The 25870-nt window shown below is 33.1% G+C and overlaps 1 protein-coding gene across 5 annotated transcripts in view; it reads left to right on the forward strand.

The window, feature by feature from the left end:
• LOC143227708 (outer dynein arm-docking complex subunit 3-like) overlaps window positions 1-25870 on the forward strand; it is a 56949-nt gene that overhangs the window by 13131 nt on the left and 17948 nt on the right. For 3 of the 5 annotated variants that reach the window (XM_076459029.1, XM_076459026.1, XM_076459027.1), the window contains 4 exons: window positions 2808-2846; window positions 7077-7256; window positions 15646-15750; window positions 17924-18178. In XM_076459029.1, the coding sequence (XP_076315144.1) occupies window positions 2808-2846; window positions 7077-7256; window positions 15646-15750; window positions 17924-18178 (579 nt within the window). The remainder of the gene's footprint in view (window positions 1-2807; window positions 2847-7076; window positions 7257-15645; window positions 15751-17923; window positions 18179-25870) is intronic. The other 2 variants (XM_076459030.1, XM_076459028.1) reach the window with 2 other exon arrangements.

Raw genomic sequence — 25870 nt, forward strand, 5'->3', positions numbered from 1 at the left:
TTCTGACATTTAGCTCCATTCTGGCTTGTTTCATTCACCATTACTTCACTAAAATGTCATAACTTAAATGGAAATTTTTGTCATTGGTTTATTTGGTCTGGTGTTTTCTCCTGATCAACTCAATGTTTGTCATACAGATTTCCTCACTTGACTTTTATGTCGGGTCTTCTGTCTTCTTGATCTTGGATTTGCAAGTGACCCTGACCAACATCTTTTATTTTTTCTCATTCTGCAGGTATATACTTCTCATACACTTTACGTTTTGAGATATTCCCATCAGATTCGTTGTTTGGTATAGTGGGCTGCCGTTCTAGATACAATTAATATTAGGGTTCTGCACTGCTTCATTTTGTCTATGTTGTGACCACTCTTCCAGTGTTTCTTGTTTCAGCATTCTTTATGTCTTCTTTCCTTCTTCTCTGTGCTTGTGGACTTTAGTGGTCTGTTTATTTGCCATCGATATTTCATGTACTTTTTATGCTTCTACATATCTTCTTCTTTCTCTGGATTGTTATTCCTTCCTAACTCTTTGGGGGTTCATGAGGATAAATGTTACATTTAGCCACTTTCCATTCTTTTTGTTATGTTTCAAACCTTCATTCTTGGCTTGATACAGAGATTTTTTATGTCCTGTATGTGATTCTCTTTGTTATATTTCCTTCTGTGGTGTCCTTTCCTACCATCTTCTTTCTTGGCAGTCATCCTCTATTCATGATCTATGATATTTCTCCTTGCACCATCTTTTCTAATTGGGTTCCAATTGGCTTATTCTTCTTTATTGTCTTCTTCATGGACTTGTTTCTGGGTGTATTTTTATCCAGTCCAACACCTTACCTTTTCCTTGGCATTTCATCTTTCTTATCCCTTTGAGATACCTCTTTAGTCGGGCATGTGGACTATCCATGGTACGTTCATCCCTCACTATTTGCATCAGATCAAGGTTTTTCCTCTGATGGTTATTGTCTTCCACCTGTAACCATTTTTCAGAATTCAATGAGACTTTGGGTAGATTATTTATTCTAATTTATTTCATTTTCAAGGCCCCTTTCCCTTTTATTATTGCATATTTGGATCTTGCTTTGTCTCTATTGATGCCTGACCAGGTATTCTTTAACAGAACAAATTCTCACTCTAATGCCATATTGACTTACATATTATATTTCAATAGCCATGCAACACACATTGCAGATATGGGATGATTCACAAGATTACTTGTGGGTTTATCTTCACAATGGAATTTCAATAAAATGTTTGACTGTATCAGACTGTACTACCATGCATTGTATTAAATAATTTGGGTTGTATGTTTTCTCCTGTACTATTCACTTAGGCTTTCCATGGATCTTTGTTATTTTAGGATTACCTGTAATTCAACTTACTGGTATATCAGTCATTAATGTAATTATATTGTGTTTCTTCCATATTATGTCTCATATATATGTTATCATTACTATACACTTTAATTATTTTTATTAAATCACATCTATTTCATTTCTGTTATTATTTATCTTTTATCCTTTTTTCTCTTCACTTGGTTTATGTGGAACTCTAGAAATGGGGTCCAAACAAACTTCTCACAATATTGTACATACTTATTATTAGGTTATGATTTTTATTTTAGTGCTTAGTGATATCTTTTGTTCTGCACTGTTTGATTTGGCTTAACAAGTGTTTGTTATTTACAGTTTACTCATGGTTATTTTTACAGGTTAATTGATGATTAGATTAAGTATATTTTTTTCTACACATAATGTCAAATACATGTGTTTATTTCACCACCCAGTTTGTTAACGTTTCTACTATATTGACTCTGCCATGATAATGGTTTATATCACTCACCAAGGGGACATGCATTATTGTTCCCTTTGTGGTAAACAGTGGATTTCCTTTTTTGAATCCACACATTTGACATACATCTCCTTTAGAATCATGTTCCAGTTGCTTTCTCCTCATTGCTCATATATTTTCCATTTTTGACACTCTTTCATCCAAGGAGTGACCTCTTGATTCTTCTAATTTCTGGTAGATCTGCCTCCAGTGGGATACTCCTCTACATGAATTTTTTTTTAATATCTTATCACTTCCCAGTTAGTTGCTTTTTTTTTGTGGTATCTGGTTCATCATTCACTTGCATTGGCTGTCATTAAGGTCAGACAGGCTCACATCCAATTTAAAACATTAGTTTTTTTCTCATTCCATTAGTCTTCCTCAAATTTTGTTCATCATGACACTCAGATTCAAGTCTTTCCTGGTCAGCTTTGTTCTCATTCACTTGGCTCTTTGAGCTTGATTCGTTTCCTTTGTTCAGGATCAGTTTTATTAACTTCTATTTTAATAACTCATATGATATATTTCTTTTGACTTTTGACTTTCTTACTATCTTCCACATTTCTTCTTAGTGGTATCCAGATGACCTTCTTTGTCTTGTATGTGCTGTGGATTGCTTCATTTTTTTCCATTGCATCCATTTCCCATGGCTTCCTCCCCTTACATTATTTCTTCTTCTGGGATTGTTTCTGGACCGTAATTTGATTAACCTTTTATTCTTTGTCCCCTTCTTCCTTTCATCACTTCCTGGTGTCTTCACTCTGATCATGCACATTTCCCTTTCCCTTCAGTCAGTCTACCCTGTTATCTGTTGGAGGTGCTTCATCTGTCAAACTCTGGGACTATACCTCATGCTCTTCTTCCATTCTTTCCTTTGGGTAACTGTTTCTACCATCATCCACCTGTTGCCATTCTTCACTCTTTCATAAGACTGTGACTGGGTAAGTTACATTTTAGTATATATACCTCTTATTTTTCAGGGGATTTTTCCTGTTTTCCTTTATGGATCCTGCTCTGTGGTGAGTGATGCCTATCTAGGTATGTTTAAACTAATCAAATCTGCACTGTAAGATCATTTCAACTTAGATATTATGTTTTCCATGGTAAAAAAAAACACTGCTGAGATAGGGTGTTCCACAAGATTGTGATATGTTTGCTTCATTATTTTGCCCATTACAGATTGAACTCACCAATAGACTACATAGGTAGAGCAGAAGGGAATAGCTGCCCATTCCTGTCATGCCTTTTATTGAATATATCTATATGATATGCTTTTCAAAATAGGGTTTTGTGGTCACTCATTGCACTGTTTCAGGTGATGTCTTTCCTCCAGACTCTCCACCACACTTTCTTCCCCCTTTTTTTCTAGTGGAGTTTTGAGAGTACTTACCACTTTCTTGTTCCAAGGTGCTAGGGTGATGGAACATGGAGGCATCCTCCTGAATGTTTCAATGAAATACAAGTAATATATACTTTATACACACACACACATACACATATAAATGATTATAAAACCATTCAGTTGAGAGCAGTGCAGTGATATTCTGCTGGTGTATATGAAGGGATATTCTTCATTGCGAAACATTGGAGCATGCCATCAGATTTGCAATTCACCCCTTTAATTTGAATCCCTCATCCTACATCCCCACATTTATGTTGATTCCCAGTGGCTGGGTTTTGGATTTAGAGTTGAGCCAATCATCATAAATCCTCATGTATGAATTACTGATGTTTTTATTCCCTCACTCATTTATACTCTTGTTACTTCATGCATGTTAGTTACAACTGAGATACTTGCAGATTACTATGGTTCTTCCCTTTCCACTATTCCTTGATGCTTTTATTATTTGAAGGATGATACTGTGCTTGGTATGGTTATTGTCATGTTAAATTTGATGAGATTGTTTGTGTTACACAGACATCTTTTTGATGCCAGATGTCAGTTTCCAGATCAGTTATTCAGTTTTTCACATTGTTATCATGTGCCAAATTCATAAGTTGGGGGATATGAGATTCCCTCTGTTCTCATGAATTTGAGATGAAGACAGTATGATCCTTTTTCCTACTCTTACATGGATGTTGGTTTCTCGTAGCCTGGATTTTGGATGTAGTTTTTCACTGTATATGAATTGTCAAGCTGTAGCCACAATACACCTAGAGGTACATTTTTTAATCTTACCCACTTTTATGTTTTTTGGGGTTTAATTTAGTAAATATCATAGGGTCAGGTCTGTCCTGTCATATTTTTCTCCCATGTGGATGTGTTACTCTGTTTTTCTGCCTATATATTCAACATCTTTCCACAATGAATGAAGTGTATGCCTTGTACAGAAGTGGTGCAGTCTCCCATGTATGATTTTCTACTAGAAGAATCTAATATTTGGGGATTCCCTTTGGACATTTTTGAAGAATGCTTCTTTCTTTCCTTTCACTAATCCCTCCATCTTTATGGTGTGGGATTCTAGCTATTTATGTGAGAAGAGGTACTGTACTAGAAGTTATAATTTTCCTGTACTGAAAATGTACTTCTGATAGGTACTTGTCACTTCTCACACTTCCTAATCTTCCACCCCAAATGGAGGGATGCACATGTGTCTTCAGTGTTGCACTCTTATTGGTGGAAAGTCATTGCATGATGAATTGCAAAAGAGGTGCATTTGATTCAGCTGATTCAAAGATTAGTGGGAACTGCAAGGCTTGTGGCATGTGAAAATATTTTAAAAAGAGGGCAGCACTGAATGGAATAGTTATTTATGTGAGATGAAGCAAGAACTTATCAGAAATACATTTTCAGTATAGGAAAATTATGACTTCCCTACTCACTCATGATTAGCTGGACAATATTTTTTGTTCCTTTTGATGGACAAGAATGATTTCCAGTATTATTGGATCTTGATTAATGACTCTCTAACAAGATGTGTATGAGTAGAACCCCATTATTGGTCAACATTATCATTCTGATGAAAGTTTTTAATACTTTTTTTTTACATACAGATGAAAGGAACTAAAAGTTATTAGATAAATATTAATTACATGTGTTAACAGTTATCCTTCTTGGAATTTTGTAAAGCACCTTCAATTTACCATTTTGACTTTGAAATGCTTATTAAACATTTGATATTGTGAAGTAATTTTGAAATTTGTAAATCATTTGGCATGAATATTTTATAACATGAGCCCAAGAAATTTCCAATGTTTGGTATTTAAATCAATTTCAGAAGAAAATTATTTAAAAAAATAAACATTTTATACATTTATATAGGAGTACATTTTTGTTGTGCTGGACACACTACTAATAATAATGAACATGGGGTTAAGAACATTCTATAACAAACTCATCTGTATGACAAAACTAATTTTTAGTTCATGTGACTTATTGTTTCTGTTAAAAAGAATAGAACTGTTTATTTGAAGTTAAGTACAAAGCAACACAATGGGTTATCTGTGCTTTTCCCACTAAGGGTATCAAAACCATGATTCCAATGTTGTAAGTCTGTAGATTGTTTTTACAGTCATTTGCTGTTAGTAATTTTCCAAGTATAGAAAAGCTAAAGCATAGCACAACAGTAAGTGTGAAGGGACGTAGATTATTTACACCCAATGGGGGGGATGATTTTTGCAACCACTTATGTGGACTATTCAATTTGCAAATTGGTAATCTCAGATTACGTGAACCTGAGAGCTGTAAACATGCAGTCACAAAGTAATCTTGTTGCCATGATAAGGGACGTAGATTATTTACACCCAATGGGGGGGATGATTTTTGCAACCACTTATGTGGACTATTCAATTTGCAAATTGGTAATCTCAGATTACGTGAACCTGAGAGCTGTAAACATGCAGTCACAAAGTAATCTTGTTGCCATGATACTTGCATGTATACTTAGGCCTACTGACTGATACTTACGAACTATCGCTTAGATTGAAAAGCTTAGAACCACGCCTATATTAAGATGTACATTTCGGCTACTGAAAAAGCCTATATCTAGGCCTAATTATGTAATTTGATTGGTAAGAACATGAGAATCATAAGAACAAACACACAATTTGTAGGCCTGTGATGCAATAAAACAATTCAACAGACCAAATTGTAGGGGGGGTTGATTGTATGCACCATATCCCCCACCTAAAATGAGGGGGGAAGAACATGAGAATCATAAGAACAAACACATAATTTGTAGGCCTGTGATGCAATAAAACAATTCAACAGACCAAACTGTAGGGGGGGTTGATTGTATGCACCATATCCCCACCTAAAATGAGGGGGGAAGTATACCCTCATCCCCCCAGGATCTATGCCCCTGTTTATAATGCTAATCATTAGGTTTTCTTATCCATGGTGGGTGCAGCACATTGTGTAGCTTTATGGTTAACCAAAAAACAAACAAACAAAAGGAAAATAAATTAAAAATAATTAAAAACAATTATTTTTTTTAGTTGATTTTTTTTGTGGGAAAGAGCTGCATCTAGCACAAACTTTATACTTATTGTAAAGCTAGTTCTTTAGACATTGCACTATTGTTATCCACCTGTAGTATGGGAAATTAATCTTTAGGTAATAAATTGTAACAATTTCTGTTTTCTAAAAAGAAAACCTATTGAAATACAATGAGTAATTTAAAAAATGTGAGTTAAAAATATTGAAAACTGGAATAAAAACTAGGAAAATAGTTAAACTTTCCTTTTGTACAAAAAAAGTTCAGTGAAAACAAGTGGGTGTATAAAATTCCATTTGTGGTGAGACATGGTTTCACTTTCTGGTCTGTGGACTACTAAAATTTCTCTTACTTTATAGGCTATATACTATGTGGTATATTTTATTTGATTGGATGACAACAAGTCAGTGCAAACTGTCAGCATGTAACATAATTTGGTGTAGTTCTTTATCACACTGTAAAGAGGTGGCATTAAATAAATACTGTGTATTGAAATGTTTGTTGATAGAACTCTGATTCATTTGTAATTTAGATAACAGCAAAATGTGCTAAAAAAGGTGCCTTGTTTGTCTGTTGTTATGAATACTTATAAAGAAGATTTTGAAGTTATAACTATTTTATTGTGTACTCAGAAGGTCTTTTAAAACTTCTGAGAAATTAATATTTAACATTAAATGAAGTACTGTATTGTTGTTTTCCATGCATGATAAAATATTATTGAACAGTAAAGATTTGAATAAGTAATATGCTATAACACAACTATTGGATAATAGTTTTTTAATTCATAGCATTTTTTTGGTTTATTAAACACAGGCAGCCACTGAATGTTTGGATCAGAAGGTATTTGAATTATCCAAAAAATTGGACTCTCTCCGACACACTATATTGCAGAAGCAACAAAGTCTGTTACAGCTGAAGCAAGAACACAAGAAGTTAGTAAAGAAATGCCAGGAAACAACAAATAAAGCCAAATCTCAAGTTTCTAGCTCACAGGTTTGGACTAGAAATATATTTTTAGTACAAAATACTCTGAGATTCCAATAAAAATGCATTAGTTATGATGGAATTAAACTGGAATAGCATTTACATTTTGACTTTCTTTTGTTTAGACTGCTTTTGACATGTCTTAGGTTTATGCATATATATTTTGTAAATTTATAAACTTTAATGCTTGTGGTATCAGGTTCATTTTGATGTACAGATAACTGGATTTTATATGGGATTATACACATCTTGAGAATACATTTAACCTGCTGTTTTTCTTTGTTTGGTTAAACCTTTCTGGCTCTTAAAACTTTACTGGGTTCCCCTTTTGGTAGCAAAATATTTAGCAGTAATAATCCCCGAAGAATGCAATTAATGTCAAAGAATGTCAGTTTGATATGAATTAATAACATGTATTTGAGTATCTCTTTAGTAAATAGAAATCTGTAATTATCAAGTAAAATAATTTAAGACTCCTCTAAAAATACAATTAAAAAAACAACAAAATAATGGAATTGTTTATATCATTAATTTTACACATTTAACAAGAAAAATTTAAAAACATTCTTTGTGTAAAACAAGCATATATTTATATATTTTTTTCCTATAATTATTTTTGTGTACTCAATATAGGTTTTTCACTGAATCAAAATATAGTAACTAGTCAATGGCATTTGAAGTCCTGCAACCACTTATATAAAACAGATGTTAATTTAAAATAATGTATTGTGATATGGTGGTTGCTTATAATATCCTGGTGTGGTTATTTCAAAACCTGAATTAATCTGACATTAATGTTTCTTGCATGACCTGTTTTGTGATGAAATAAACCTATATCATTTATTTTTCTTTGACAAAACTAAGAACTCAGCATTTTTTAAATCACGTTTTTTGTTTTCATAGTTTCATAGTCAGCTCAAGTTGGAATTTATAATCATAAGAAGATACAGTTTCCATTGCTGGTGGTGTTTATTCAAATTTTACCAAATTGTTGCTTCTTTTAAAGTTAAAAACATCAAGCATAGCATTCAAAGGTTTTGTTTTTTTAATTTTGCACAAAGCTACTCGAGGGCTATCTCCACAAGCTGTCCCTAATTTAGCAATGTAAGACTAGAGGGAAGGCAGCTAGTCATCACTACCCACTGCCAACTCTTGGGCTACTTTTTAGCCAACGAAGAGTGGGATTGACTATCACATTATAACGCTCCCACGGCTGAAAGGGTGAGCACATTTGGTGCTTCTGAGATTCGAACCTGCAACCCTAGGATTATGAGTCAATTGCTTTAACACACTTGGCCATGCCGAGCCAGTATTCAAAGGAAGAAAATGTTGCCATTTTTACTGTGTTATTTGTGACTGTTGATTTATTTTGTTTCTTTGTTTACAATACACTTGTTTCTCACAAAAAGAAAGAATATGAATACTAAAGAAAATGATGCTTCATTTCACTGGGGAAAACTTTAAACTTGTCTTGACACTAGTTTTATTGACAGGTTTATGCAATTGAAAAAAATAGGAATAGTGCAATACAAAATTGACTGGGACAGAAAATTATAAGCCAAGCCAAGAATAGTTGAAAATATCTCATTATCTTTTTCTAAGTCCATGATTTATGGGCATGTTTCAGGACATTGGAATTTAGCGAATGTTACTTTTCTTTCCAAGGGAGGTGATAAAAATTGTCATAGTACCTATATGCTTATTAGTCTTAAGCCATTGATGGGGAAAACTTTTTTAAAGTTGAATAAAAAATGCTTTGCAAAGTTGCTTAACAAAGTTTAGAATTTTGTAGGATAGTAAGCACAGTTTTTCCTTGGAAAAATCTTGATTATGGATCTTTTACATCTTTTAAAAGAGGTTACTGCTTACATAGATGAGGATATGGGTGTGGATTTTATGTATCTGAATTTTTGGAATGCATTTGATGAAATGCCAAATAAAAGGCTTGTTAGAAACTTCATGTCTGTAGAAATAAGTTGGCTTGATGGTAGAAAGCAGAGATTGGAATTCAGTCAAGTTGGATTTATGTCATGAATGGGATACTTCATTGCTTTGTTAGGACATTTGCTGTTTTATGTATGTGTTACTAGCATGATAATGAATTTAATTTATTTGTTTTAATAAGTATTATAATTTGTTATACCTATGTGAGTGATATTTTTAGTTGTATGTGTTACTCAGTATTTTGAGGTTGTTTTATATGTATGTAATTTCCTATAATTACACTGTCATTGATAAATAATGTGTTAGTTGAATATGTTAAATGTAGCAGATAATACTGAACAACAAAAAATTTGCAACTGAAGAAACATTCAAGGGATTTATGATAATTTGATGATGCTGGCTTCAGAAATGTAGTTAGACTGTGTCCATTGCCTTTGAATTACTGTAATATCTCAATATTTTATGAACACTATGTGAAATATACCATGTAATCAACTTATGAAACAGGTCATGAACTTTAGTTTATTTGAACAGTTTAATGAGTAAAAAAACACATTTTTTATGACTTCAAACATTCACTGTGTTATACTGGTGTAAAGTTTCAAATATATTGTTCATATGTACTATTTGTTCACAATATAATTGTAGCAAATTGCACCACTATTCCTTCATTTTCATGCTCACTTGCTCTGACCATGAATAACAAAACCTTCATGTACTCAATTTGCTAGAACAATAGAGAAGTTTCTTGATTGAGCATAAAAAATAGAAGAGTCAGGTGCTTTTCTCTTAGTTGCCTCTCACTCACTCAGTTGGTCATTTCACCGTGCTCTACGCACAGTCAAAACAAAGTCTGATCTACTTGCTTCCATCATACCAAAAATAAAATCAGTTTCTGTAAAATTTGTTTTTTAAAATCGTTTAAACTCTAGTTCTGTAAAGTTAAATTATTTTATATTTTTTAGAAAATTATTAGAAATACTCGCTATATCCATTTCAAGTAATGTTCAAAAGTGCAAATATCACCCAAACAGTTGCTGTTGCATTTGTAGAAAACATATTACAGTTTCACAAAGTAAATGTAACATACTACAATTCTTTTGAGTGGAAAATTAATGCAAAAAATACAAACATTAAGCTCTATGTGTGCATTATGTAATTGCCACATTCTGGTTTGACACAGTAGTTGAATGAGAAGAGAGCAAGTACACCATTTGCAATTTCTAGCATACAATGTGAACCATAAGGTCATCTGACTGCTATTGCATGAGTAATGTTTATGTATATTCAGGTAAATCTAAACAGTATATTAAATATCCACATATTGCATCTGCAATGAAACTAGTACCTCATGTGAATGGTCTTTCAATATCACATCCACCAGCAAATTAGAAAACAGAAGCATTATCTTGTAAAGAAGACAATGAATCATTTTTATCCTCTTCATCTAGTAATTCTGTTTCTGTGGCACTTTAGCATAAGCTGCCTCATCTGATCACACAAGAATAGCTAAGTGATGTTATTCATAATTTGTATCTATTGAAGCACCACAGGAAACTTCCTGGCTCTTATTTACAGCAATGGAACTTCAAGAATAAGAGATGCAATTTGCCAAGGTCACCATCAAATCCCTTCTTATTACTGCAGCATGCAAGATACTTTGTGTTTCTATACATGTGTTGATGCAAGGATAGAAGAATTAGGTACTGAAGATCATCCTCAAGAATGGAGACATTTTATTGACTCATCTAACATTAGTCTGAAAGCTGTGCTTTTGTATAATGGGAACACTAAGCCATCGATTGTTGTTGCTTACGCTGTGATCTTGAAAGAAACTTTTCAAAGCACAGAGAATATACATTCTTAAATGAAATTTTCAATGAATAAATAATGTTAGTAAAGAAAAGGTTATTTTCATAATATGTATAAGACTTTTGAATAAACCTATCATAACTTGAAAACTAGAGTTTTTTTTTTTTTTTATAATACTGCTAGTTAAGGATATTCTTGAAAAAAATATTTTTAACCATGTTGGCCTAATAAGCTCATCATACTCTTAAACCTAATCAGAATTTTAAACTCTGGGTTAGTTATCCAGCTGGTGGTCCTTCACTTGAGATTACATATTTACCAAAGTTGTCAGTTAGCATTGTACACATCCACCTCAAGCTGTTGATTGTATAAATAGTGCCAAAAGTGTTTGAAAAAGAAAATAGACATCCAGGAGTTTATTCTTACTATCTTATAGTAACCTTCCTTCAAAAGACTTGCAGATTTGTTGATGTAGCAATGACACTTTTTTTTCATCTGAGACTAGTACAAGCTAGAACATTCTGATACAATTGTAATTTACATCAGTGTCATCAAGGATAAACACAATATTTAGTTATTGATATAAGAGCATTGTCACTTGAAAGTAATGCTGCAGTGAGAGCCAAAAACATTGCCTTTCTTTCCACTGATAATATTAACTGGAATCATACGTCTAACATAAGTGGATACAAAACTGGTTCATGCTTCTCAAAAGGTTTTCCATTTTTAAATTTATGCAGAACAAATGTTTTAACAACACTTTTGGCTCACAGTTTTCTGAGGGGGTATACCACTATATCCTCTTATTAATAGCATGATTTGTATGCTAAGTGTGTTTTGCACACTATGACCAATCATATCATAACTATAGGTATTAAGTTTTAATTTGAGGGCATTGTAGTTACTCAACTTGCCCTAACCAAATGTTTGCTCCCAAATATACCTGTGACTTCTAGATAAAATTGTCTTGTTAATCTGCTTAAACCTTCTTACAAACACTATTGATTTTACAAAATGTAATCATTGGAGACCTTACAAGTGAGAAGAAAAACACACTACCAGAAAGTTTAAATTCATAACTTTCACAAATATCTATGCAAAATTTTTACTATTCTTAAAGTCTTAAATATTCTCTAGAGTTCAAATCCTTGTTTAACCCTTCTGTTCTAAATATCTTCCTTTAAAGAGGTAGACATGGATTTCTAAACAAAGAGAAAATATAAAAACATACCATATTTGAGCATAAGCATATCTTACATGTGTCCATTCAAAGTTAAGCCCTAGGTTGTAACTGCCTGTGGCCTTCATCTTATTTATTGTCAGGAGAGATAGCTTTCTGGATATTACATTCTGGCTTCCCTACAAGAGTAGTCTGTCAATTGCCAGCTAGCAAAAACACATCTTACATTATTTCAAAACATTAAAAGTTAAGAGTCCACTCAGCATTCAAATGAGGAACACTGAAAACAATAATTTTGACAATTTTGTATTAACTAAAAGAATGATAGATGCACAGCTTTGTCTTGTACTACATATTACAGTCCATGTTGCCACAGTTGTCCATGCTCTGTCTGATAACCATGCATCTTGAAACTTTTTTAAGGTTATGTCCAAAGTCTCCACCACCCCACATGCTTTCAACAATCTATATGTTATACAAAGACAGTTTTTCAGTACTTATATAAAAAGTTGAATAGTACTGAATGTCATAAGTATTACATTCATCAGTTTTATCAGTATTTCTTTGTATGAGATAACATGAATACAAGTTTCATTCTAGTTTCTTCATGATTATATTTCATAGTGTTACTTGGGCCACATGGTGAGTAAAGGATTAGTTTAGTTTGTTTTGAATTTTACTCAAAACTACATGAGGACTATCTGCACTAGCCTTCCCTAATTTAGCAGTGTAAGTATAGGGGGAAGACAGCTAGTCATCACCAGTTACCACCAACTTTGTGCTACTCGTTTACCAATGAATAATGAATGATAACACCCCATGGCTGAAAGGGCAAGCATGGTTGGTGTGATGGGGATTCGAACCTGCAACCTTCGGATTGTGAATTGAGTGCCTTTACCACCTGGCTATGTCGGGCCAAGTACAGAGGATGTCATGATATTTGAAATTCTATGTCCCTAATCTAAATGCATCTTTATGATCAAAGTATATGAATATTTTGCATTGAAAAGAGCTGTTAGCTAGTACATACATTTTTGAAAAACAATCAATTTTGGTGACATCACACAATGATTAGAACAATATCAAAATGGAGCAAGATTATAATCCATTCTACTGTGTCTTCATATGGGCTGTGGTTGTCAAACGACTTGTGAATTTGCATATTTAAAATTGTTTTAATATGATATCCCCAACTTTCCATATAGGTACCTTTATTTTCTTTTTTGTTAGTTTATTTGATAATTTACATTGATTTTATCTAATATTCCATTTGCTGTGTATGTGTAGCTGTCATGTTTCTTGTGTGTAGAGTCAAGAAAGAGTTTATAGAAAGTTGCAATCATGATATTTGAATTGTAATTTTGTACTTTAGTTTAATTTTAAGGTACAGACCTAGGAAAGTCCACAGGTAATGAAGGAAGACAATGGGAAAATAACTGTGAAATTTTACCTTTTCAAAACTTGTAGAAATAATTTTTTATTAAGATATTTTCACATAACCTTTTCTAAATGTACATTTGGATTTTCTGTATGTAGTTATATAAATCTTTTTAAGCTGGACTAGACAAAGGTCACTTACTACAGCAGTTGTTCTGAAGTTTTACAGTTGTTTGAGCCTATTTATGTGTCATATACCCATCTAGTTTGAGGTGATATTTATTTTGAGTGATGGTACAGAGATAAGTACAAGTTAACTTCAGTTGAAGTTTATGCTCTTGATATGCATAATGGTGATTGTCACTGATATAAGTAATCTTGTAACAATGTAACAGGACTTTTTTTTGACATGAAAATATGTAATTTTTATGATTTGTACTTCTGTTTTCATCTCATTTAGTCATTTTCCTTTCCTGCTCCAGCAGTGAGAGAAGCCCAAATAATGGATACTGAAACAGCCAATATTGGTAAAGATTCTATTTCGGTATATCTGTACCTGTGAATACAAATGTTGTTCCATTGTTCACATGCATGTGCTTGTTTTTGCCTTTGCTGTCCATGTTTGAAATTATTCTTTAAAGTTCTGGAACTTGCTTCATTACAGTTACTTACAATGTTCTTTTGAATATCACTGTAACTGAATATCAACGGTAAGGTCACTTGTGTTAAGTAGCTACCTTTTTACAATGGGGTGTTTTTGTGTTGATAATTTAGATACATTGCCATTTTTCCTGGAACCCATGAAATTTTACTACAAGAAATTTTATTTTTAGATTTGATGGATTCCTTTTGAAGATGGCAGCATCCTTCTGGAAAAATGTTCATTTATTTTTCTACACTACCTTTTCACAAGCTAAACTGGTCTTATGCACACCTACTTTGGTATAAGTTGTTACTATATGTTGTCCTATTGCAGTATTTTCTCATATGAATCAGAATCAAAACTATAATTTCTCATGTTTTCACTTCTTGATACTTGATGTTCCATGGAATACCATTTTGCTGGGCCATCATGGATAGTTAGAATTTAATTGTATTTAATGTTTTAGAAGTGGTGTTTAGGGTACTCAGTAGATATCTATTCCACTCTCAGTATTCATCCCACTTTTCTCTCAGGTTAGCATCATGAGATCATACACCTGGCTGCTTAGCACTTGAATCATCATGATGACAATTTATTTTCATTGTCCATGTTGCAGACCTTCTGTTTTTTGTTGTTCTTTTTTTCTGACATGTCTGGCAATTTTAGGAAAAAGCTTATTAGAGAAGTAAGTTCTCACCTATAAAATATTTAAATAGATACTTCTGTTGTATCATTCCTACCATTTTCCCCCTCATTAAGACAAAGAATGTAAAGAAGACAAAATTTTTCAGGTAAGATATCAATTGATATGTGAGAAGTATTATATAAAGCTAAATCTCATTTGCTAGGAGTTGCTATGACATATACCTAATTGCATCAAGTCATTTTTAAATGACTTTAAATTAGTCATATAATATTGAACATCAACTAGGGGTGAGATAGTTGGAAAAAGAAATAGGTGTATTTCTTGGTAGTTATTCAATGAAATAGCTAAGAGGTTAAGTCACAACTAGTTACTGAGCAGTCCAAGAAATTTTATGTTCCTAATTTATCATCTTACCTCCCAATAGAATAGGCTTGTTTATTATGTTCCTGCAATGTTTGTTGTGTCTCAGTCAGACAGATTCATTTTTTTATTATTGCACATAAATGTTTCTGATAGCCTAATGCAGTAGATGACCACTAACTTCCTCCTCTCATGGATTGGCTACTGTTACTTCTGGAGATTTATTTATAACATTGATAATGAAATGTGTACTTTGATTCATTCTAAAATATATACAGTAAATATTAAATGAATTACATATATATTTGTGAGATATGTTTAATTAAATTCAAACATTTTTTGTATATATTAACAATAAATATCATCATATAGTTAAATTTTATTGTGTATTTTCACATACACCATTTACAAAATCTTTCAATGTTTCTTACTTCAGTGGCTGGAAGAGCTTGAAAACAGATGTGGAACTATTCAGTTGAAAATGTCAGAAGCTCGACACATAAATCAGAAATACAAGGCCATTCACCAAGCTCTTACTCAGGTGTGATTATCTTGAATATTGTTATTACTAATTCCACAGTCATATTTTTACCAATATCTGCAGAAGTGTTAGAATATCCCAATACAGATTCTACAGTTGTTCACTTACATATTCTCACTAAGATTAGTCATGTTAATAACTCTTAGTGCTGATTCTGCAGTCATCCATCCTCTTACATTCATTCACTTTAAACATATTCAAGTGAAATAAACTCCCAACTGGTACTAACTCGAACAGGTCTCTGTAACAATCTTTGTAAAAGGTATAACCACTTTTTTTAGCAAGACAAGACTTGGAAAAAGAAACAAAAAAGTGCAAGTTTATGGAACAACCATGATAGTATTGTAACCTATACTTGAGGTAGAGGGTTATTGTAAATTTAAGACATTTCCACATTCTGGCTTACAAGAATCTTATTTTGCACAAAAATGTATGAAACTTTACTTGAATATCCTTAATTAAAGATATATTCATCACAAGTTATGGAAGGGCAAGATATGATATGTCATATGTTTATAAAACTATAATTTTGTTTAGATATGTCATAAAAAGTGGTTGTAATAAGTGTGTGTAGTAGTTTCAAGTAGAGAGATATACAAAAGCATTAACTATTAGGTTAAAAAGTAATGTTAGTGGATAATCTGAAGATCAGTGTTGTGGAAGGCTTCAAGTGTTTAGCAATCAACAATGCATAGGTAGTTTCTAGTAGAAACTAATTTCCTGACAAACATTAGGCAATTATACCTGTTGATAACAGTTCATTCAGAAAATAAAGAGAATTTTCTGTATTTCATAACTTTACAATATTTTTTTAGTGTACTTAAATTAGTGGAACAAGATAAATTTAACAAATTAACATAATTCTTATTATGGAACAAACAAAATGAAAGTGCAGCATATGTACTTGCACACACAGAAAGACAGTCTCTTTACTGGATTGTAATAAATTCCACATATTTTCTTTTCTCAGGAAACACTTCCATTGAACTAAAACAAATGATCAGGAATTAGGTCTTTATTTTTCAATTTGCAGTAATAAAAATTTGGACCAAAAATCACTTCTGAATTTAAGAAGTAAACTTAGTTTCTCTGTCGAGGCAAAATGATTTTTGTGCTCTCAAAGAATTGATCATCTGGAACAATCGGACAACAGCACATCTCCTAGCAAAGTGTATCACAGTCTCTAATACTTTTAACCTAGATACTGTCTGTTACTGCTATATATATTTCAGCATAATAGACAACAAAGAAGCAAAACAACTAGAATAAGACAACCTTATTGATTTTCTTGACCACATTTCTATGCTTAGTAAAACAGCATAAAAATAGATAAGCAAGAAATTTTAAAAATTAAAGCAGTCATAAAACACTTGATATGCCTGCATATCATAAATGTTACAGATAATGGTGATTTATATGAAGAGTATTAATCATTCCAGTAAGTTTTAAGTACAGATTCTAGTTTCCTACTCAACAGTTTTTTACATTGTTGAGTATAATTATCTATAAGATGAATTATTGGATGAGATTTTTTAGCAAGGTACTTTCACTGTTTAGCAGCCATTTAATCAACATTTTCTTATATGTGCTAGTCTTTGAATTTGTTTCTATTTGTTTGGTATTCTGTTACATTTCTATGGAGTTTACAAACAATTACATATAATTATAATTCAGGTTGATTTTTCAAAGATCCTGGCACAGACTCTGTCATCACTCTTTCACCCCATCATGCAATTATGCAAATGAGTCGGAATTCCTTTTCTGAGTGAATAAAATTAAAGCCATTGGTTTTCTAACAGTGATTCTTAATGTATTTTATTCCAACAGTGAACTGTCTGTACTGAGGCCTTCATATTTCAAAATAGTAAGATCTTATCATGGTGGATTTACCTTTGTTACACTACATTATTGTTCTCAGAATCTTAAGTCTACTGAGCTGACCATTTAATAATATACCTCTTTCTTTTCTTTTTTTTCAAAACATGTTGGACATTATTTTAGATTTTTCATTCTTTTATGTATGTGTAATGTTTGTAGTTAGGAAAATGTTTTTTTTAGATAATGTTTAACTTTGTTATATTAGATCTTATGCTTGAATCTTTACAAGTGTTTAATTTTTGTGTGTTTGCATTTTAATCTGAAACTTCATACTTAATATTTCATTATGTTATAGGAACAAATAATGTTTAAGATACAAGTAGACAAGTTGGAAGAAGATATAAATGAACAGCAAACTGAAATTAAAAAATTGCAAGCTGCTCAAGAGAAAGCACTTGCTATTAAGAAAGCAACACAGTCAATTCTTAGTGAACAAGAGGAAATGGCTGTTCAAATGAAACGACACAAAGACAAAATTCTGTCAGAATACCGTAATACAGCTGAACAGCACCAAAGTTTGGTTAGCAGAAGTGAAGTGAGTCCCAGGAAGGTGAGAGGGCTCATTGAAACATTATTGTGAAATACCATGAAAAATACATTTATTTAGCTTCCAACATATTTAAATTTTATTATAATATTTATTTGATAAAGTATGATTGACTTTAATGTATATAAAAACAAGTGGTGTTTTGTATAACATTCTTCTTGAGACAGTTAAACCAACTTACTTTATCACAATAGAAAGAAAAACAAAATAATGAACCCTCAGGTTAAAAATTAATATTGTTAGTGGATAATCTGAAAATCAGTCTCATGTGTTTTGTAATGAGCAATTTACAGATAGTAATATACAGGTTGTTACAGAAGTAACAGTAAGGTGATCCATTATGAATATAATGTGTATTGTTTTTTCATTCAGTACTGAGTGGATGGCAGAAACAATTCTCATGGTAAAATACGCCTTTCAAACTGATGTTTTTTATTCTCATTGTGTATACAATGTGTTAATTTCATAGAAATTGTTGTCAGGAAAAACATTACATGTCCTTGGGTCATATCAAATTTGGACTATCAATGTGTTTGAGTGTGAGCCATGAACACTGTTTTCACTTTAAATCACAGTAGCTAATATAAAGATGAAAAATGGCAGCTAAACATTTTTCTGTTGTAATTGATAAACGATCTTACTTTCATATATTTGTAGAGGGTGTCTCAACAGTCAGGATACATTGGGAGAAGAGACATTATGTACTTAAAGTTGTACAAACACATTTTAATGCGAGTTGTATCTAGTTCAGGAAAGAAAATACTATGATGCCACAGTATACCAAGAATAGATATTTGTATGGCTCTTAATGTCATGTAATTTGAATTATAAATGAATTTAGGATGAATTGTGAATTTTTCCCTATAGATTAAGACACATAGAACACACTGTGTATTTAAAAGGCTTTCGGTTTTGATGAATTTTTTATTTTTCATTTTAAAACCTGTTACCTATATTACAGTCATTTGCTGCTTTTTGCTGCAAAAACCAGGTATTTTTGATAAATCTCATCCAGAATGGAGTCATTCATCCATCCAGAAGTTGTCAGCTTTGTTTTTTTCTCACACTCAGAATTAATGTTTGTGTACATTTACTTTCTCAGATTGTCATTGTATCTTTAATGGTGTAACTGTTAATTTAAAGGTATTTTTATAAGCTTTTGTTTTTTTATTTTAGTTAATGTTACTTTTAGTTTCTTTCTTTTACAAGTTTGATTTTATTTGTATTTGTCATGCATTTTTTTTGTAAATCAAACAGTTCCAAAACAAACTTATCTCCTTTCCCACTTATAGCTATTACTCAGATGCTTGGATTTCTTTCTTTGTCCATCTGAACATTGGTCTTATTTCCTCTTGTTTGCTCTGGTGTTTTAAGGATACCACACTTAAATGTCCTTGATGATATTTGTCTCGTGACACTTTCCACCCATGTCAATGTGCCCTCTATCCTGGTACTGTTTAAAACCTCCTCATTTACATAATGTTATCACCTTTTCTGACAAAACGTTCACTAATGGGTTTCTGTCTACTAGTACTACAATCTTTGGAAATACTTTAAGCATTCTTAGTGGCATCTAGTCAAATTTCTTTAACAAAAATTACAGTTGGCAATGAAATGGAAATGTATTTCCAGTTAGCATTTTCCTATGCCTTCATTTGTTTTGTTAGTTTTTCAGTCTCCTGTGGGACAGTGGTAAGCTTATGGATACACAATGCCAAAACATGGGGTTTAGTTACCAATTGTAGACACAATAGATAGCTCAAAGTTTGTTTGCTGTAAGAAAACAAACTTATCTGACAACAATTGTTCCTAACAACAGTTATCAGAACAGTCTTTACCAGATATCAAAACAGAGGCTACTTTGGGATGAACTGCTTTTGAGTTGTTTTCTTCAGTTGGAACATTGAGCATGATGTTTTGGGTCTTTCCCCATTGATTTTGCACTTAACATATAATGTTTTGGGACAATATGGGACCTTTTGGTCTATCTCAGCCATTCTTTCCTCAAAAATAAATTCAAATAGTGAAAAAAAATTCTTAGTTTCTGTTTGGATCCAAAGAGTAAGGTCACCACATGTCCAGAAATTCTTATAGGTGAGCCCTCAAAGGCATACAACAATCCCAGACACAGCAGCATTCCAATGTGCAGTGGAACTTGTGGATAAAATTTCAAAATTTAAGGATCTGTGGCTATCAGAGTTTAGTTGGTCTAGGGGTAGAGAGAGAGAGTTTGTTGTGCAAGTTCTTCTGGGCTCTTACTCCTGTCAGTTGTTGGGCCTCAGAAACAGGAGATGGGTGTCCAGTGATCGACTTTTGTCATATGTATCAATGCCTAACTTCTTCAAGGTCCACAAGTGATTCATTTTTAAATCTGAGTTGTTTTTGTTTTTTTCACAAGCAGTGTAGATGTCAAAATTCTGCTTAGTTGACTCCTGTCTGAATACTACCATAGTGGAGGTATCCCACCACTTTCAGTGTTTTTTTGTGCACAAGGGTCAGGTACTGCAGTTCTGGGTTCTTACCTTCCAACTAGTTTCAGCACCATGTGTGTTGTGCCATTTCGTATGAGCTTTTTTCTTGTTACCCTCATTTCTTAGCCCTGTGCACACACACCATTCAACGGATGATTGGTTTCTGCTGGCAACATTTCATCAACTGTTCAAATGTTATACCTGGACTTTACTTTCAGAACAACCAAAGCTAGCTTCATTCTCAGAGCTGAGACATCTATTCTTGCTCCAACACAATATGTTATCAGTCTGAATATTTTTTGAACATGTATCAGTCTGGCCCAGCTGACTCCCATTCAGATCCACACTATGGAACAAGAAGCTTGACTCTTACTCCTCTCTCCTTCTTCCATGGCATTTTTTGCTTCAATCCCTCATGCTGTTATGACTCTATCAGTGTGCTTCATGCAGCCAAGGGATCATAAATACTAAGAATGAGTTGCTGTACCACCACCTTGTCAAGAGATCATATCTTTATAAATTTCTCACCTCAAAGATGGAGTGCATATCACATTTAGGAATTTCATGATTTACACAAGAACAGTGAAGCTTATTTACAGAATGGTGTAGTCTTTCATACCATTCACATGGCAACATCCTATGCTCTGAGCTTATTAATGGGAACATCTTCAGGTTTTACCCCAACAATTCCATAGTGATATCTTGGAGTTATCAAGTGTCATTTATAACTGCACTAGCAGAACAATTGTCTCCATCCAACCAGATTCTCTCAACAAAAGAGATGCTACATTGCAAGAAATTCTCTTAGATTTGCTCTCCTTTTTAAAACACAGGTGATTTGTGGCTGACCACTCATTAGAATACCTAAGTACTGGCAATATGGTTGTTAGTACCACACATTCTGGCCTTTCCAAAGAATGCATTTTTTCAGGATGAGATGGGATTACCATTATAGAAATTCTTCCCTATTCATATGTTACTCAAGGTACTCACTATGATTTGCTCCAACCCATTATTGGGACTTGTTGATCACATCTCATTGGCAGCAACACCTTGCTGTATGCTTCTGCAGTACATCTGGGGGTGCCTACCTCCTCCACTTTTTCTTTGGCCATTTCTGTGGAGGGAACTATGATCTGACATGGTACTCATAGTTATCCAGAAGCCCATATTTCAAGTATAGAGGTTATGCAGTTCTTCATGTGGCATTGAGGTTTACATTTTTAACATTGCCATGTATCTGTCTCAAGCTTTACTTAGTCCCACAATGGACATTTTTAAATGGAAATGGCACACATTTCAGCAATGGTGTATTGAGAAGAAGATTGTATTGAGAAGAAGATTGTATTGAGAAGAAGATTGTATTGAGAAGAAGATTGTATCCACTTCACTCAGTTGTGGCAACCATAACTCGTTTTTGGCAAGGGTTTTACAACTTTCAAAACTGTCCTGTATATGGTGGTCTTATTGACTACTGTTTCATATTGGAGGCAAAACTGCTTTGGGCCCCTTGTACTTTCTGACTTTCTCAAGTTGCTTTGGGTATTTTATCATAAACAACCATTTCAGTTAACTAACTAGTATATTAAGGTTGCCCTACATTCTACTTACAATTATCAGTAAAACAAAAGGGGATCCTGCCTGTCCCTGTCTATCATTAGATTGAATAAATTGGGATGGGTTTGTTTTTTAAAAAAATTATGGAACTTAATTTACCTATTGCACTGTTACCAAAGTACTGTTCCTCAGAACACCCCAATGCATATTACCTCATAGATTCTACTAGTGGAGCTAGAGACTACTTACCACACCCAGTTTTTAGTCGTTGGGGTGGTGGATAGAAGCTTTTCCTCCAAAATATTAGAGTGAATTCTTCCACTCTTGGAGGAGAGGGTGAAGTTGGGGACTCTCCTACTCAGATCCATGAATGTTTTTCCCAGTTGTGGGTATAAGAGGCACCAGTCTCTGTGTTAGCCTACTGGTAATATTGGGTCAGATTTGATACACTGCTATCTAACTGGGTTATGCATAGTGTTTCTGTTTGATCAATGTAGATTCAGAACATTGTTTATGCAGGAAAGTCTCCTATCTCCTTGTAATTCTGATTATGGAGTGGTCCCATCCTGGGCCCTTGGTTGAGCACAGTTGTTTCACATCCTCCCCATAATTCTGTGAGAGATTGCCTTACTTTCTTGTTGTGATTCCAGTGGCTCGTAACACATTACTTTATGGCTACAGATTGGAATCTTATCATAAGTATAAATATATATAATGTTGCAGTGCTATTGCTCTAGCGACCAACATTGTTTATAGGCTATTAATTCCAACCCCAAGTAGTGGAACCTGAGCTATCTGGTTGAAGTGCCTTAAAATGATGATTACTCATATGATTCCACCCATGATACAGGAATTAAGTTCAGATGGAAGAGCATATCTGTTCTGAATACAGTGTGGTTTCTCCATTAGTATGCCAATCTTCTGTTGACACACCCATGATCTCTGTAGATACTTTCAGTGTGGGCCCTCACTGGCCCCTCCAGATTCTAGCTATACTGTTAGTGTATGATAAGTATGTTTTGAAAGTTAACATTCCTATATTGAAAATGTATTTCCAGTTATACTCACTCCTGCTAACATGCTCCCACTATTTTTCCCCACTAAGAGCTGGTGTTAGAAACTGCATATTGAGTCAGTCTCAAAAAAGTGACAACATTATGTGAATGAGGTGCTTTTATACAGTACCAGAATAGAAGACACATGGACATAGATTGGAGAATGTCACAAGACAAATTATGTCGAGGGCAATTAAGAGGAGTGTAAAAGACTAGAGCAAGTAAGAAAAGTCAGACTATTGCTTAGATGGACAAAGGAAAAAAACAAAACAAGAAATACAGTGAAATTTATATTTTGTGTTCCTGGTTTAGGAAACAACAGGAAATTTTGTTTTATAGACAAAAAACAAATAAACTCAATGAATTTCTTGTGATTTAGTGATGCTTCTAGAGCATGGATGGCAAAAAAGATTTGTGATTCTTACTAAGATTTGGCAAAAAAGATTTGTAATTCTATTGACCACATCTTAGCACTGATTGTAAATCTTTTAATTTTGGTACATTTAGGACTTTAATATACATATTTTATGTATAAACATTATTTTGTTTACATTAGTCTTTTTGTTTATTTGATTGTCATGGATTGTGAAGACATCTTTAAGATTACAAAACTAGTACTAGGTTCCCACCCAAAGGGAGTGTAAAAGGCTCTGAACAAGGCTTTTTCTCATCTTTGTGAACATTGTAGAAGATTGTTTTACTGTGATCTAAAAGCCCATAATAAACTATTATTTAGAGCTGTTTCCATCAAATAAATTTTTATATTACAGATTTTATTACACTAATATAACATTTCCCATGCCAGTAGTTATGGAACAAACACGTAACCTCATGGATGTATTATATCATTGAGAGAGTTTGTGGAAAAGGTTTAAAAATATCAAAGAGACACTTTAGTAATTTAGTTAAAACCTGGCAGTTCAAATATAGAATAGATCTACACAGTTAGGTAAGTTTTTGTTTTATTTCTTATCTGTACTTATATTCATTCAGTTAATTATCAAAAAAAGCTCTAATAACTGTATAAAATAATAATTTATCATAATTTTGTTTTAAATTGTTTAAAACAAATTAAACATCACTAAGCATTACACCCTTGTGTAAATTAATTGAAACAAATGATCATTTTACAATATTTTCAGCATAGTGGCTGGTGTAGGCTTGCTGGACCCACTGATTTCCTTGAATAGTCATTTTTTCATACAGACAACATCATTAGCTGTGTTTTGCAGTACTGTCGATCTATTTTTGGGGTATACGACGAAAGTTTGAGGAATATTACGTCATTCAAAATTGCATTAGAAGGGCAAGGAGACCAGTCAAAAAAAAAACTTCTTACCAACTCAGTGAAGAAAAAAACGGTATCAATGGGGTCTGAAATACAAGAACTGGATGCAAGAACAGTGGAGGAAGGTGTTATTCAGTGACGAGACTCAATTCTTCGTACAGGGTCAAAGAAGTCTGCATGTTCGCAGATCTCCAGGTGAGAAACTTCGAGAATCTCACATCAATCAGTTCGTAAAACATCCCTTGAAGAAGATGTTTTGGGGCTTTTTCAGCAACTATGGCATCAGAAGCTTACATATCCTGGAAGGTATAATGTGAGGACCACAGTACAATGAAGTTTTGCAGAGAAGAGTTGTTCCAGAATTGAAAAAGAGATTTCCAGATGGATCTGACATTTTTCAGCAAGATCTGGCTCCATGCCACACATCAGAACTTGTGCAGAATTTTATGACTACAATGCGAATAAAGGTGCTGGACTGACCTAGAAACTCTCTGGACTTAAATCCTATTGAAAATCTTTGGGCGATTTGCAAAGAAAGACTTTGGGGAAAAGACTGTACTATGAAAGATAAGCTAATTGAGGCCATAGTTGAGGTGTGGTACCACAATCCAAAAATTAGTAAAGATTGCAGTCAACTCGTGGACTTGATGCCAAAGTGGATTAATGATCTTCTGAAAAATAAAGGCGGTCATATCATGTATTAATTTTGAGTAATTTTTGGATTCTCAGAAATGAAATGCAAAAAATTAAAAAGTCGTAATTTTCCATCTTGTTTCAATTAATTTGCACAAGAGTGTACCTTAGTGATGTTGAAGAGTAGAATATCACCAGTGCCAGTTAAGAGAGAACACATATGAAGCAAGATTTAAATAATTTGGATGTAAAAAGTTTCAAAAGGAAAAATAGAAATAAAAAAATATTGAATGTTTTATTGGCAGCAACTAGTAATATGACACATTTAAGCATTTTTAAGAATATAACAGTATTTTTTATCCTTGGATATTTGTCAAAACAGTTGAACTTTCACCACTGAATAACTGAGTATGTTATTTTTTGGTTAGTAATCCATTATTTGATGGACACATCATGTTAACCTTATAATCTACAATTTAATACAGCTAATATTTGAATAATATATCTGGAAAATTTATTGTTTGTCAAGCACCAGAAGGAATAGTAGGGGCAAGAAAGAATAAAGGTTGGAGGTAAAGATAAGCATTCACAGTTTGAAAAAGTGATACTAATAGTTTTGGTGTTGTTTGGAAACTATGGTCTTTCAAACAATAATTTGCTCTTGAGATCAACATATCTAGTATTATCGATA

The sequence above is a fragment of the Tachypleus tridentatus genome, chromosome 1 (genome assembly GCF_004210375.1).
Source record: "Tachypleus tridentatus isolate NWPU-2018 chromosome 1, ASM421037v1, whole genome shotgun sequence".
NCBI lineage: Eukaryota > Metazoa > Arthropoda > Merostomata > Xiphosura > Limulidae > Tachypleus > Tachypleus tridentatus.